Source organism: Micropterus salmoides, unplaced genomic scaffold (assembly GCF_014851395.1).
Source record: "Micropterus salmoides isolate LMB-PRFRI ecotype aquatic unplaced genomic scaffold, ASM1485139v1 Ms_hic_scaffold_2, whole genome shotgun sequence".
Lineage (NCBI taxonomy): Eukaryota > Metazoa > Chordata > Actinopteri > Centrarchiformes > Centrarchidae > Micropterus > Micropterus salmoides.
In genome coordinates this window covers 1,350,321-1,364,146 of record NW_024041150.1, presented here as the reverse complement: position 1 = coordinate 1,364,146, position 13,826 = coordinate 1,350,321, and the positions used below count along the sequence as shown (strand labels likewise).

General features: G+C 39.7%; 1 protein-coding gene across 1 annotated transcript in view; it reads left to right on the top strand.

Annotated features, from left to right (window-relative positions):
• Nucleotides 1-13,826, top strand: part of LOC119913366 — a 70,984-nt gene that overhangs the window by 33,619 nt on the left and 23,539 nt on the right. Inside the window, exon 2 of the mRNA XM_038732779.1 lies at nt 12,405-12,509. Within this exon, the coding sequence (XP_038588707.1) occupies nt 12,405-12,509 (105 nt within the window). The remainder of the gene's footprint in view (nt 1-12,404; nt 12,510-13,826) is intronic.

The window sequence follows — 13,826 nt, the reverse complement described above, 5'->3', positions numbered from 1 at the left end:
CAAAAGTTAAAGACATGTAACATGCAGCCTAAGGACCTCCCTGGAGATGGCAAGTCAACGTTTCAAAATCCGGCCATTTTAAATGAGCTGTGTGAGAAAAGGTGCCTGGCGGGGGGACACCTATGTGCATACTGCTGCGGTATATTTGAAATTCATTATTAAACTGTAGGTGTAACAGAAATATGGTGGTAGTTCCTGCCTACCAGATATGAGCTGAATGAAAATTGAAAGTGTAAAAGGATTAAGAATCAGTCTCTGGTTCCATGGATGCTTTGCTTCACTGTGTCCATTTTGCATCCCTTTGTAATAGTTTTGCGTCCCTTTGTAATAGTTTTGCATCTCTTTGTAATAGTTTTGCTTCTCTTTGTAATAGTTTTGCGTCTCTTTGTAGTCGTTTGCATTTCTTTGTAGTTTTTTTGAATCCTTGTAGTTTGTTTGCATCTCTTTGTAGTTGTTTTGCATCTTTGTGTAGTTGTTTTGCATCCCTTTGTAATCATTTTGCGTCTCTTTGTAGTCGGTTTACATCTCATTGTTTCCATTTTGCATCTCTTTATGTTGTCTAGCAACTGTTTGTAGTCATTTTGCATCTTTTTGTGGCCGTTTAGCTTCTCTTTGTAGTCATTTTGCATGTCTTTGTGGTCTTTCTGCGTCTCTTTGTGGCCATTTTTCATCTCTTTCAGAGACGTCTTTGGTAGGCCCATTCAGTAAACCATCCATAGATGTGAACCACAAAGAGGTCCTTTGCGGACTCGGTTCAAGTGAAAAAAATATTGTCTTGGGGTGATTTTTGACTCGGCCTTGTCTCTGCTGTATGGCTGATGATGAAATGACTTGAAAGATGAGAGACAGACAAAGAAAGACAGAGATATGGAGAGGCAACCAGAAGAGACAGAAGCAGAACAAGACAAAGATAGGAGACAGAGGGAGATGCATAGGCAATAAGGAGAATGTTATCCTGCATCATTACTTTAACACCCATTCTCCCTCTAAAGTCTCATCTTCTCTTTTTATTATTCGCGCTCCCTCTCATCTTTTCTTTCTATTATTCATCCTCTCTCTTCCTGTCTCTATCATTAGTTTTTATCTCTCTGTCTTTCTCGCTTTCTGTTGTTCAGACACTCAGACAAATGAGCCATGAAATATTTGCCATCAAGACACAGAGAGAGTATGTGAGTGTGTATATGTGTGTGTGGGTGGCAGGCTGTGCACATGCATGTGTGTGCTCATTTTGACTTTGGCTTTGAAGTCTGTCAGGTCTACTCGCTGCTCTGGAAGGTAGCCCACCTGTGTTCGATCTGACTTTTGTGATCCAAAAAATAATTTGGCAGGCACAAGATCTAATTGGCTGCTAAAAATTGGAAATTCAATGGCTGCTGCACAGCTGACCAGCCAAGGAGAAAGGATGTTTCATGGAGAACTCAGCCAGAAATTTCACGAGGAAATTCACCAAATTGAAGCACAACGGCAAAGAATGGGCACTACCGTTTGTTACAGTCCAATGGTAAAGATGTAATAAGTAAGATTTTGCTGAACTCTGAACAGCTCAAACATTACTAAACCAGGTGCTAAGACCTCTAATTTATAGTGCTGTCTCTACTCTCTATTTATTTGGCTTACTTATTTCATGCAGGAGTTAAATTCCCGTCAAAGACCTGCAAATAATGTTCATCTTTTCATTACCCAAAACCAACATCTTTCCTTAAACTTAACCATACCGTAATTGCCTTGTGCAGATATTGTAGAAGGCGAATATTTACCAAACATTATCAGTGACATAAACTGGGTAAGTTTTCTTGGGAAGAGCTTTGTGATGTGTAACTAATTAAAGGGAAATAAGTAACTTCATGATCTGCTGGTCAAAAGTTGTGATCTAGTCGTCTTAAAACTACCCAGCTTTAGGCTAAATGCCCATTGACCTGCAAATGACCAAATGAATGGTTACTGGGATATTGCTGTTTATTAATGGCTGCTACAGATTGTGCCATGGACCTGTTGATGTTGTAGCAATTACCTGGTTCTTGACAGAGGTCAGTCGAAGCTCTAAATGACGTAATGTCCCATCAAGATAATTAGGTTAGCTTGTTCCAATTAACCAGGCACAGAAGGGACGAAACGCTGATCTGACCAGAGGACAGCAGCCCAATAAACACTGTAGGAAAACAGCAGTGATGGAAACGAAGTACATTTACTCAAGTACAATTTTGAGGTACCTGATGTATCATTATGGATAAAGATACAACTTTATTGATCTCTTGGTGAAATTCACAAGCTACCCGGCAGTATATAAAGTAAAAAAATAGCTCCACGTTTTCCAGCCACAACAACAAAGTAAAGCTGTACTTTTAGACTTTAACTTGTAACAGTGTATTTCTACACTACGTACGTAAAAGATCTGAGTACTTATTCCACAACTGGAAAACAGCCTAAAAGGCAAAGTTTAAGGAGAAAAAAAAAACTGTGAAACCAAGTCTAGCAAAAGCACATTTGACTGTTTATGCACAATTTGTCACTCAAATTTCCGTCATCTGCGTTTTATAAATTGCTCTTCGGATGTGCTATTGTCAAACATAGTCAGAACCATCAGTTTAAATTTGTTTGCAGCACAGCCCCGTACCAAATGTTACCCATTCTCACCCTCTTTACACAACCCAACTTTGTAAAATATGCATAAAATTCTGCATTAACCCAGAGGCACTGCCACATGTTTGATCTCTCACTTCTTTAGGCTCCAGCCCACATTCAAACACAACATCTTCCCTTGAGTTTGAGCAAGCGTGGGTCTGAAGAAGTTCTCGTCCTTTTAACATGCTGTCATGAGCCACCGCTCCTTACAGAGAGAGAAACACACATCACTTCTTGACCTTTAACAAGCCTTTTTTCATGTATCACTGTGTTCATGTTGTGCACCTTTAATGTTGCACTTCAGCTCACTGTGGGATGAATGATGTCTTTCCAGTTGAAAGGGAAATTGTAAGAATGGTTTCAGAATCATTTTTAGCTACCAGCTGTGCAAGTTTTACACAAATGCAAAAGTCTTTGTTGTCACGTCATCATGCTTTTTATGTTATCTGTGTGCAAGTGTAATAACCGACTGCATCAGCATCCCTGATAAACAATCAATTAATGGCTCTTTTAGTGCGAATGGAAAGAGGCTAATAAATTAATTTCCCCACATGTAGCTACGTGGATGTGAATATGGTAGGCTATGCTAGCCACATACAGCAGCCAGAACGACAGCATCTAATATATTCTTACGCTCCTGGCTATGTACAAACAAGCTGCATCCTTGAGCATGGTTGTGTTGATTTGCAAGACAAAAGGCATTGAGGCATCAATAAAAGTTTTAAAATGTCAATATTACATCTTGTTTTTGCAGCATTTTGCCCACTACAATTTGATGTGTTGATAGAACCTGCTTCACAGTGAAATACAGTTATTGAAATGCTGCAGATTTACGTAACCTAGACATAAAAAAAATTACTTTTCAACCAAATTTGACCCAGTTTTCACCTTGATGCCTAGTTATGCTCACTGGGTAGTGTCAGCTTACAGAAACAGACAATAAGTTTGTTAGTTCATGCTAATAAAAGCTTCTCCTTCTTCTATCTGCTTCAGTTGTTTCTTTCAGTTTGCCTTTAAGAAAATACCAGCCCCCAGCTGTCACGCACACTCAGTCAGTGCTGGTGCAAGCAACAAAATTCAGCAACAAAAAAAGAAGGTCTAGAGGAGAAAACCTCACTGCAGCCTGAGCCTCTGCCTGTCTTTGTTGCAGTCCCCCAGCACACAACTCTGGCTCCACCAACATGCTTTGACTCTGACAACATTTTATAAATGTGAAGTGATCCAGGAGGTCCCCTGCGCGTACAAACTGGAGAGTTGTTTCGGCTAACTGAAATGCAGCAACTCCAACGGCTGAGTGAGCAGGACTGCTCTCCCCAGAGACAAAGACTTGAAAAGCAGCCAAACTCACCGTGTAGCTCTTGCACCATCAGCTCATGTGAGAATATGTCAGCAACTAACCTAACTTACCTATAGTGATAAACAGAACATTATTAAGATAGACCGATGACTAATACATAAGGTTGAAAAGCTGGAAAGTGTACCTTGCCCTGCCCTTTAAGCTTTGATTGTTTTTGCTGGTTGTTCACATGCAGATCTAAATTTGACTTTAATTATTCACCATGTTTGTAATAAAGCCCTTCTAGGACACAGTAATTAAAATTTCAACTATCATAAGAATCTTTTCAGCTATTATTAGCAGGGAAATAATGCACGTTGTACCTCTAATGAAGCACATACTTGAAATAATGAATCGGTCATTAAGGTAACTGTGGATGCAAACATGAGACCAGGTAGCCGGGCACTCTGTATATGTTTGTCCCTTAAATTCAGTATTTCAGATCTTTGAATTACTTAATTAATTCATCATAAATAGCAAATTGTGTTTCTAGTTGCTTCATTTGCCTCGTCTTTCTCAAAGAGGGTAGCAACAGAGTCCAACCGACTTTTTAAACCAGCATCTGCTCCACGATGCATTTTTTCTCTCTCGTTATGTTAGATTTCATTGATTGATTAAGCAGATAGTTTCATCCAAAGCAGCTTCTAATGAGCCAATTCAAACTGGACAGGAATAAGATAAGATCTAGATTTCATGAAAAATTGCATCAATTGCAAAAGTGCATAATTTTCAAACAAACAGTGTGTTCAGTGCTGCAGAACAAGTGCTGAGTCTCGTCTTTCTGAGATGAAGACAGGGATTTTCTGTTAATATTTATGAACATACTACCACACATTTACCTGTACATTAGTGGCACAGTGTTCCCCATTAGTTACTGCCTTTGTTATCTGCTTGCCTCATTTTAACAAACACAACATCCCTCAGTTTCTATGACCGGTTCCTTCAGTTTCCAGTCATGTCTATGTAAGTCTGTCTGTTCAGCTGAGAGGAGGAAGGGTCGTTCTGTTCTTGACCTAAATCCAATTTCCAGTAAATGAACAAGAGACGACGCATTTGCCCAACTAACGGACCTTGCAAAGTACCAATCAATTTAACCCACTCAGAGAAAATTAAAGAAATTAATATTTTTACATCTACTTTGGGCAAATCGAGCTGCTGTAGGTTCCAGAGTCTGTAACAGTTTATAAACCAAAGTACAAGATAACAGTTTCCTCCATTTGCTATAATGTGGAAGTCTGGATGTCTTCACAATAAATTAATAAACTCTTATTTCCCCCTGGAAGACCAGAACAGCCCACTAATATAATATAATAGTTCCTTTTATCAGAGTTGAATGGTGCATTTGGTAAAATGTAAGAAGGCGGTGGTGGGAAGGTCAACTACATGTTTTCTTGTCCTTTCAATTAGAAGAATGCACTTTTTCTGATTGGATGTTGGCTACTAAACACACACACACACACACACACACACACACACACACACACACACACACACACACATTTCATTTCACTTCATTTCCCTTTTAATTTAAACCTCTATTGTCCCAGAAGGGATTTTGTTTGTTTGGTTTTAAACAGGATTTACAATGAAAAACATGTAATAATAAAAACAATTAAACAAAATAATAAAACACACGGAAAATTACAGCAGCATGTAATATACAGACAAAAATAACAAACAATAGCTCCAGTGTCAAAAGCTCCATATAGTCCTATAAAAAGTTAATTATCAGTAGAAAATATGATGTTCTGGCGCAGATAAATGGCTACATTGTTTTGTATGCAGATTAAGCAATGCCATTGCAGTGGGGATAAAGTAATCCCATATTCGTTTACTCTTGAATTTTGGCACGCTGAGATGTTACTCAGAGGGCTCACACAGCCTTAGAGGGGGCAGACCTGGGCAGCCAGGAGCAGCATCAGCTTTCCTCGCCATATGCTTCTCAAAGGTTGAGTCAGTTTTTCCTGCTGCTCACTAATCTGGTTTTATAAGACTGATGCAATTCAAAATGCTTAACGATATGCAATGAAACATGTGCAACAAATGCTGCAGTCTGCATGACTGAGTGTGTTTTCCTTAACACACAGTTTGCAATCAACAGATATTTGCTGTTGTCCACCATTTCAATTTTCTTGCCTTTCATCACAGTAGGTTTCAGAAAAGGCTGTGACCTTGTCGTCAGTTTTTATAGCAACACAGTGATGAATCTGCCATGTGGGCACAACGTGATATAAAGGACGTGTCTATTTTCTCTCTTTTGCAAAAGATTAAAAATGACCTAACTTGACCCCCAAACTTGATAAAAACGTCTATCTACATACTGACTGCGGTTAGTCATTAGTGTTAAGAAAGTACAAGCTTGGAGAAAGAACATAACCCTGAGGGAGACGGAGGAAAAGAGATCTGTCAGTAAGAAAGTCATTTACAGGAGCTGCTCTGCGAGCGTGTTAGGCTGGAAAAAAGCTGCAGAGGAGCTTCACTTCACAAGTCTTCACACTTCAGACTTATCAAGACAGTTATAAGACATTGGAAATCAAATTAGCTACAGCCGACAGCTTTGTTTCAGCAAAAGTAATACATTTCAAGATTCTGAGCTGAGCGAGACATCCTTAAATGGAGATTATTTTATGCTTTTCCCCTCTTTTATCATGTTATTCCTTCAGTCTCAAGTAAAAATTAAAAGTCAAAATGAAACACCCACTTCTGCTAATTGGGTGTTAACACCAAACTCTGCAGCACTAAGCACGTTTTAGCGTCTTTACGATCATTGTCTCAGGTTTCCAGCTGAACATGGGCTGCGGCAGCAAGCAAAATACGCATGCCAACTGCCTGCATTAAACAGCGGAGACCTGAAGTAAACAAGTGTATGGTGAGGAAAGAAAGACTCAACCAGAGCTAAAAGGAGATTTAATTTTGAACTTAGATGAGATCAGGTGGACAGAAACATGACTTCAATGTGATTCTCGCGTTGCTCCGTGCTGATGAAATGTCAGGTTTGTTTTTCTGTGACTCAGTTTGAGTTTTTTTGCCCCCCTAGAAGTCAACAGTTGCTTAAAGAGGTGGTATTATGCTTTTTGGCTTTTCCCCTCTCCTTTATTGAGTTATATCTCTTTTTTGTGCATGTAACTGGTTTGCAAAGTGAAAAAGCCCAAAGTCCAGCCCAAAGGGAGCTCCCATCTCCCACAGAAAACTCTGCTCTGAACCGCCTGAACAGCTCATTTGTAGTCCAGCCCTTCACTTCCTTTACTTGTGAAGTCACAATGAAAACGCGTCATTAAGCTTGCCAAGCGGCTAGCGGGGTCAGGCACGCCCTCGAACCAAGCTAGTCTGAGCGGAGGCTTGACTGTTACAGCTGTACCTGCTTCCGGGTACTATTTTTCGTAGCCGCCCGCCCACAGAGCCCTCTGCTCCCGCCGTCACACAGACCGCTGCAGCAACATACCGCTTATCTGTCTTTACATTCTGAGCAATGTTGAAATGTTTTAACCGTAGATATATTTTAAGAGCTGGTGTGTGTGTCGCGTTGAACATTACGGCAGATGTGTGTGGCGTCACTATGATGACAAGCTACGTACTATCTCTGGGTACTGTCTGCAATGGAAAACAGAGCAGGGCCGAGTAGAGTCGAGTCTATCGATTTGCGCTATGGTAGCATTTTTCGGCAAGGCAGCATAGATCGTCAGAACTAATGGTAAGATGTGGAACAATGACGTTGTGTGGTGGCTTTGATTTGGATCACACTATCTTGTTTCTTACGACCCGCCCTTCTCTGCTTCTGATTGGCTAGTAGTCCTTACCTGGGAAAATGTGCAACTAACCAACAATGATTTTGTACAAGTAAGATGCATCACTCTGTAGCTCAAGAGCGGAGCGTACAACACATAGGGTGAAAAGAGGAGCTGCAGCAATGTGCTGTATGAGAAAAATATGGTGTTTTTTGAAAATTAAACCATGTAAACCTGTTCTGGTACAACCCCTAAATAAGATTTTGAACCTGAAAATTAGCATAACACCACCTCTTTAATTAAAATAGTGAGTAATGTTACCACTTAAGAAGTTTTAGATTACTGGTAGCAGGTGTGTTTTTGTTACCAGTAAATGTCCCACAAGTGTGTCAACATGTTGTTTACCAGTTTTTTGTTTTCTTTTACCAGTTAACATCATTTTTGACTTTTTTTTCATTGTATTCTAGATAAGTTAAAAGGGATTTGCTTGCAACGAATGTCATGTCAAGTCAGCTTTACAACAAATGAGTGACAGTCATTTTCTTATTCAAACAAACAACAAATTAAATTAATGCTCTTTAAACCTGCGCCACTGGCAGGCCTGTTATTTGTCTTTGTGTTTGACTTTAAACTGAAACTTAATATGGCAGTTCGACCACTATCAACGAGACCCGAATCTGTACTACATATACCACGTACTAAACATCTTGGCCTTCTGGTTCAATCAAACTCAGACTGAGATGACACTGCCAATGAAATGTAACAAGCAGAAAGCAGAAGATATTGCTTAACATTAAATACTTATTATATTGTTTTCCAATTTATTTCTGGAGCTGTCTCAACCACCACCCACAATTTCTTCTATTTTTTTCCAGCTTTGAGCAGCTCATCCATTTCCTTTGTGCAGTGCAATGTGGGAGAATATTGTTCATCAACAGCAACAACACTCAAAAATCAACCGTATTTGTTCTGCACACTCTCTGGTTTATATTTCAATTTGTCATCAGTGTAAAATGTGCTCAAAACCTGCTTAAAATTCATTTTTGACACCTCGTGTCAAATTTGTCCTTATTTCTAAGTAAATTAGGGCTGGAACTACCAATTTTATATTTAATTCATCTTATGATTGTTTTTACTTTTTTGATTAAGCATTTCATCGTCAAGTCTATAAAAAGGGCTAAATTCAATTTGCTTGTTTTGTCCAACCAGAAAGAAAAAACCCAAATGTATTCAATTTACAATAATATAAAAGTGATAAAAGCAACAAATCCTCAGATCTGAGCAAGTGGAAACAATAAATGATGACAGTTTTCCCTGATACCTTCATACCTTTAAAGACTAATCAATTATAGAAATTGCTGTGGATTCATTTTCTGTTAATTGACCAGTCAGTTAAAAAAAATAGTTGACTCAGCAGTAAAATACACTTTAAACATAAAGTGGCAGTGGAGTTGCGAGACTTATGCTTTATATCACATATTCAGTCTCACACCTGTAGTTTAAACAGTTGTTCAAAACGTTTTGGAGACTGGAAGCAGAGGCTAGACATCAGAGTCATGTAAAATCCAAGGAATGTTAAAATAAAGGGCAACTGTTATTAACTGAAGATACTTGAAGACGTTTCGCCTCTCATCCAAGATGCTTCTTCTAGCAGGGAATCCATTTAACCTCTTTGTGGTCGTTATCAAGGTGATGGATGCCGCTTGGTTCGTTAGTGCTCCTGGCAGTTGTAAAGACAGTCCCCGTGGTCATTAGTCACGTGAAGTCTGAACGACCGTCGTTAGCATTGTCGAATGAGGCCAAACGTGAGAGTTTGTTCGCTCTCCTGGGAAGAGATGAAAGGACAGAAAGGACAGAATTGTAAAGTGGGGGGATAAGTTATGTCTTCGCCCTCCTCCTCTGTTTAGCGATGGTTTATTCTGGTGTAAATTGCATCTTTCACTCCTCCTTCGAACTGGTCCAAAAATATATACATGGTTGTCATTGAAAGAGTGTTGCTTGTCCGGTAAACTGTTGAGTCTTGACCTGAGGCCCTTCTGTGTTGAGCCACGCATTTGTGAAGTGTTTGTGTGCATTCGTCACTGCATTGAGATTAATCAAGTAACATGTATCCTTATGTCGTTTAACACATCTCAGCTCCTTGTAAGCTGTTGTGTTTCAGAATAAAATCTTGTGAGAAAAAAAATGAGCTTGCAAGATGTAGTTTGGCTTTGGGAGGTTATTTTTTTTGCCTCACAGCCAAGCATCTGAGAGAGATTGTCCTGTGGGGTTTTGAAAAATTCATTCTCACTATGGGTCAGGCAATTTCCTAAACTCCAACAAAGCTTTCACTCAGCTAAAGTTAAAAAAAAAGAATGAGATTTTCACATGGCAACAAGACAATACATCCTCTTATTATTATTTTGTTTTTTGTGTGTTGCAGTATACCAAAAGCTTCTAAACTGTAATGTGTTTTAATTTGAGTTTACTGAGCAACAATTTCCAAGCAATCCAGTGAGCCATGTTTAATGGACATCAAAAGCCATCTTTAGTGGGCTAATGCAACCCAACGACATCTTTAATGACATAATGCAAGCCAATGCCGTCTTTGATTAAATAATGCAAATGTAATGTTTCGTTCTGTAATAGAATAATGTAACATAAATTCGTTACTTAATGGGATTATGGTAGCTGCAGTAATCACTTGTCTGATGAGCTAATGCTGACTGAAGGAGGAGATCCCTGCGGTAATGGCCGGGGATGGCGGCTGTTCTGGGACCGTGAGGGATTAAACAAGGTTGTCTGTGTTTCCCCTCTCCTTTTGTCACTGTCTTTCTGTTTGTCTCCATCTGTCCTCTGTCACATTTTCAGTCTGCCTCGCTCGCTGTTTGTCTTTCTGTCTCTGGACAACCCCCCCCCCCTCCTCGTCCTCTCCCTCGGTCTGTCTCCTAATGGCTGCAGAGTTCAGGAAGCTTCTCAACTGCGACTTTTTTTAGAAGCAAAAAGTAGGAAATTTCCAACATATTCAAACTGTCACACACACACACACATTCAGTGCCCAGGCCTCCACTGAAGGTCATGTCACAGATTGAATGTTCCCTACTTTTAAAGATAAATCAATCCTCCATTAATGGAGATGGTGTGTGTGTGTGTGTGTGTGTGTGTGTAAGCCTAAAAGTTAAATCCTGCATTACTACATCTGTGAATGTCTGTGTGGGCTTAAGATACACTGCAGTATGTGGCTTAGCAGAAATGTGTGTGTTTGTTTTTTGTGTGCGTATCAGGGTATATGCGCGTGTTCACTCAGACACTCAGATTGCTGATCAATAGCTGTGATTGAAGGGCCCATTAGCCATCGGAAGCAAAAGAGACAGCATCACTCCACATGACAAGCTCTATGGGAACGAACAAACGAACACACACACACACACTATACAACAGGCAACAAATTAAAAGCTTGATTATTATGAATATACATTCACCATAAATACATTTTATGACCCTACTGGATATGACTCTTCCACCTACACACCAGGATTTTCTTACACACACGTTTTGTTTTGTTTTGTTTTTACAACCATCTCTAAGAGGCTGAAGTCATGATTTATATTCACACAACAGCAACATTGTATTGATCTGCTCTGACGTAAGCTGCAAACATTAGCATGTGTAACTTCCTACCTACAGTAAAGAAGTGAGCGTTAATCACAAAGCCAAGGCGCACATTGTTAGTTAACTACATTACTACATTGACAGTGTGGAAGCTGGACGCTATCGGAGTTTAGGGTAACGTTAGCAGCTCTGTTCAGATCTTTATTGTATTTGGGGTTAACACTCCAGCATACCCCATCTGTTACTGTGTTTAGGAACCTTTTGACAAAATTATCGTCAGCTGGAAACATCCTTTCACACTCAGGCGTCTTCCATTTATCAGCCACCCAAAGTCTCTCATTAGCTTCAAATACGGATGAATTGCATCTTCCCCCCCCCAAGAATAACCAGGACTGTTTGAAAATGAAGATTTATTCGATAATAGCTTGACAGGAGTAGCAACAGTTTCGAAAGGCAGTAGTGTCAGTTAGACGAATGAAGATAAACATGAAGACATGATGTGAAAGGTTTCTACCCGATTTCTGTGATAGGTCATAAGTTGTACTTGCTTTACTCTAAATAATGTCATAAACATACTAATTGTTGTCCTGTGAACAGGAATGAAACTTGCTTCAACCATACAGTGGACAAAACAGAAACCTTTTGGTTTCTAAACAGATGATTTGGTCATTAGCCAGTTGCAGAGCCAGGAAATCCAGATTAAGCGGTCTACTTATTAAATTGTGAGTTAGCTTAATGTCCTCGGTTTTATTAAAAACCATATCAGAAATGGGAGAAAACTGGATTAAAAAAGTAAAATAGGTCAAGCAACATCTCTGTAGTAACATCTCTGTGTTTGTTTTACCTTTTTCCTTGATCAGGGAGACTGTTTCAGCTAGTGTTTTCTTATCTTATACCTTTTTGCAGCATAAAACTAATAAAAACTTTTGGATATCTGAGGACATAAGCTCTGGGTTAAAACAAATTCAGGGAAGAGATTAAGAACCATGCATCTCGTTGATGGTACAATGATTCTCAAGATCACCACAAAAAGACTCAATACAAGATGTGAGATTTCCTATTGACACCCTCTTTTCTTTCCCTTTCCCCTTTTCTTCCTTTGATCCATCTCTTTTTCTTCCTCTATGTAGGAGGAAGGGGACTCCAGTCTCTACTGTGAGCTGTGCGATAAGCAGTACGTGAGACACCAACAGTACGACAATCACATCAACTCCTACGACCACCACCACAAGCAGGTGAGTCACACCACCTTAACAAGGCACCCACAGGTCTGGTACATCCTGCCACACAACACCTTAAACACTCCTGGGGCCTGTACCACGAAGCGAGTTCAAACCCAGGCAAAAGGTGGGGCAGAACATGACTACAGTCTCTGTAGTAGGCCTAAGAAAGCCATACTAACCTAAAATAAATACCCTACGTTAATATTAAAATTTAGATTTATTTTTCTTTACCAAACTGCTCATAATATTCATCCTCGCATAAGAAAAATAAAACCCATTTATATTAAACACATTTCAAAGCAGTAAGTAGGCTTATCCTGCTGTACTGTAAAAACCTGTAGGCAACAATAGCCTAAGGCTTTTAACCAGTCTCTGCAGGATTATATCGCTATAGTCAAGAGTTTTTCCACATCATCGCTGCAAACATAAAGCAGTCTATTGGCTAAAACAGTCTGTGGGATTTCCTACAGATGGTGATGTCATTTTCCAAGAGAGCTGATTGGTCAGTAGGCGGCGTTTTCACAGAGTTGATCTCTTATCAGGCACATAACCTGCTCCGGAGCAGGTCAGCCGTTCAGCATAAGTTACCATGGAGATCTACCCCGGTAAGAAGTGAACCACCTTCATGGTACTGAAAAACCCAGGAACCCCGAACTTACCTGGATAAGCTCAAATCCTGCTTCGTGGTACAGGCCTCTGATCAAGGTCACAGATTTATTACCTCCCAGGCCCACAACAAGCACTCTGCTCAGGTTTTTGTTACACAAACTGCGGTCACAAGGAAAATCACACAAACATAAAACCACATCATCTCTTATGACCACTACAACAGCAAACATTTACAGATTGAATTTAATTTTTTATGTTTACTTAGGGGTGGGCGTATTGACAATATACAGTATATCATGAGGAGTGCTGGGCCCTGAGAAGGCTAACATTAAGCTAGCTGTTGATGGACAGTAAATACTGATCATGTGATGAGCAGATGTAGATGCTTTTATGTTGTTTAATATCTCTTTTGAAGGCACGATGCTGAGCAACAAAAGTGTTTACAAAACCTTTTCAAAAAGTGATATGTGAGTAACTGACTATATTTTTCAATTGCTTGAAGGGGAGCGTAGAGGGAGGCAAAGATACGGGAGCATATCTATGTTTCCTATTTATCCTCTTAATATGACACATTAAAGCAGGAGTTGATAACAATTAAACATACAATACAAAACCTTCCGTGTCTCTCTCTGCTGCTCGTATCACTCCGCTTAGCCCCGCCCACCAAACCCACGAGAAAGAACCGGCTGCCCTTCAAAACATCATCGCACATAGAAGAAC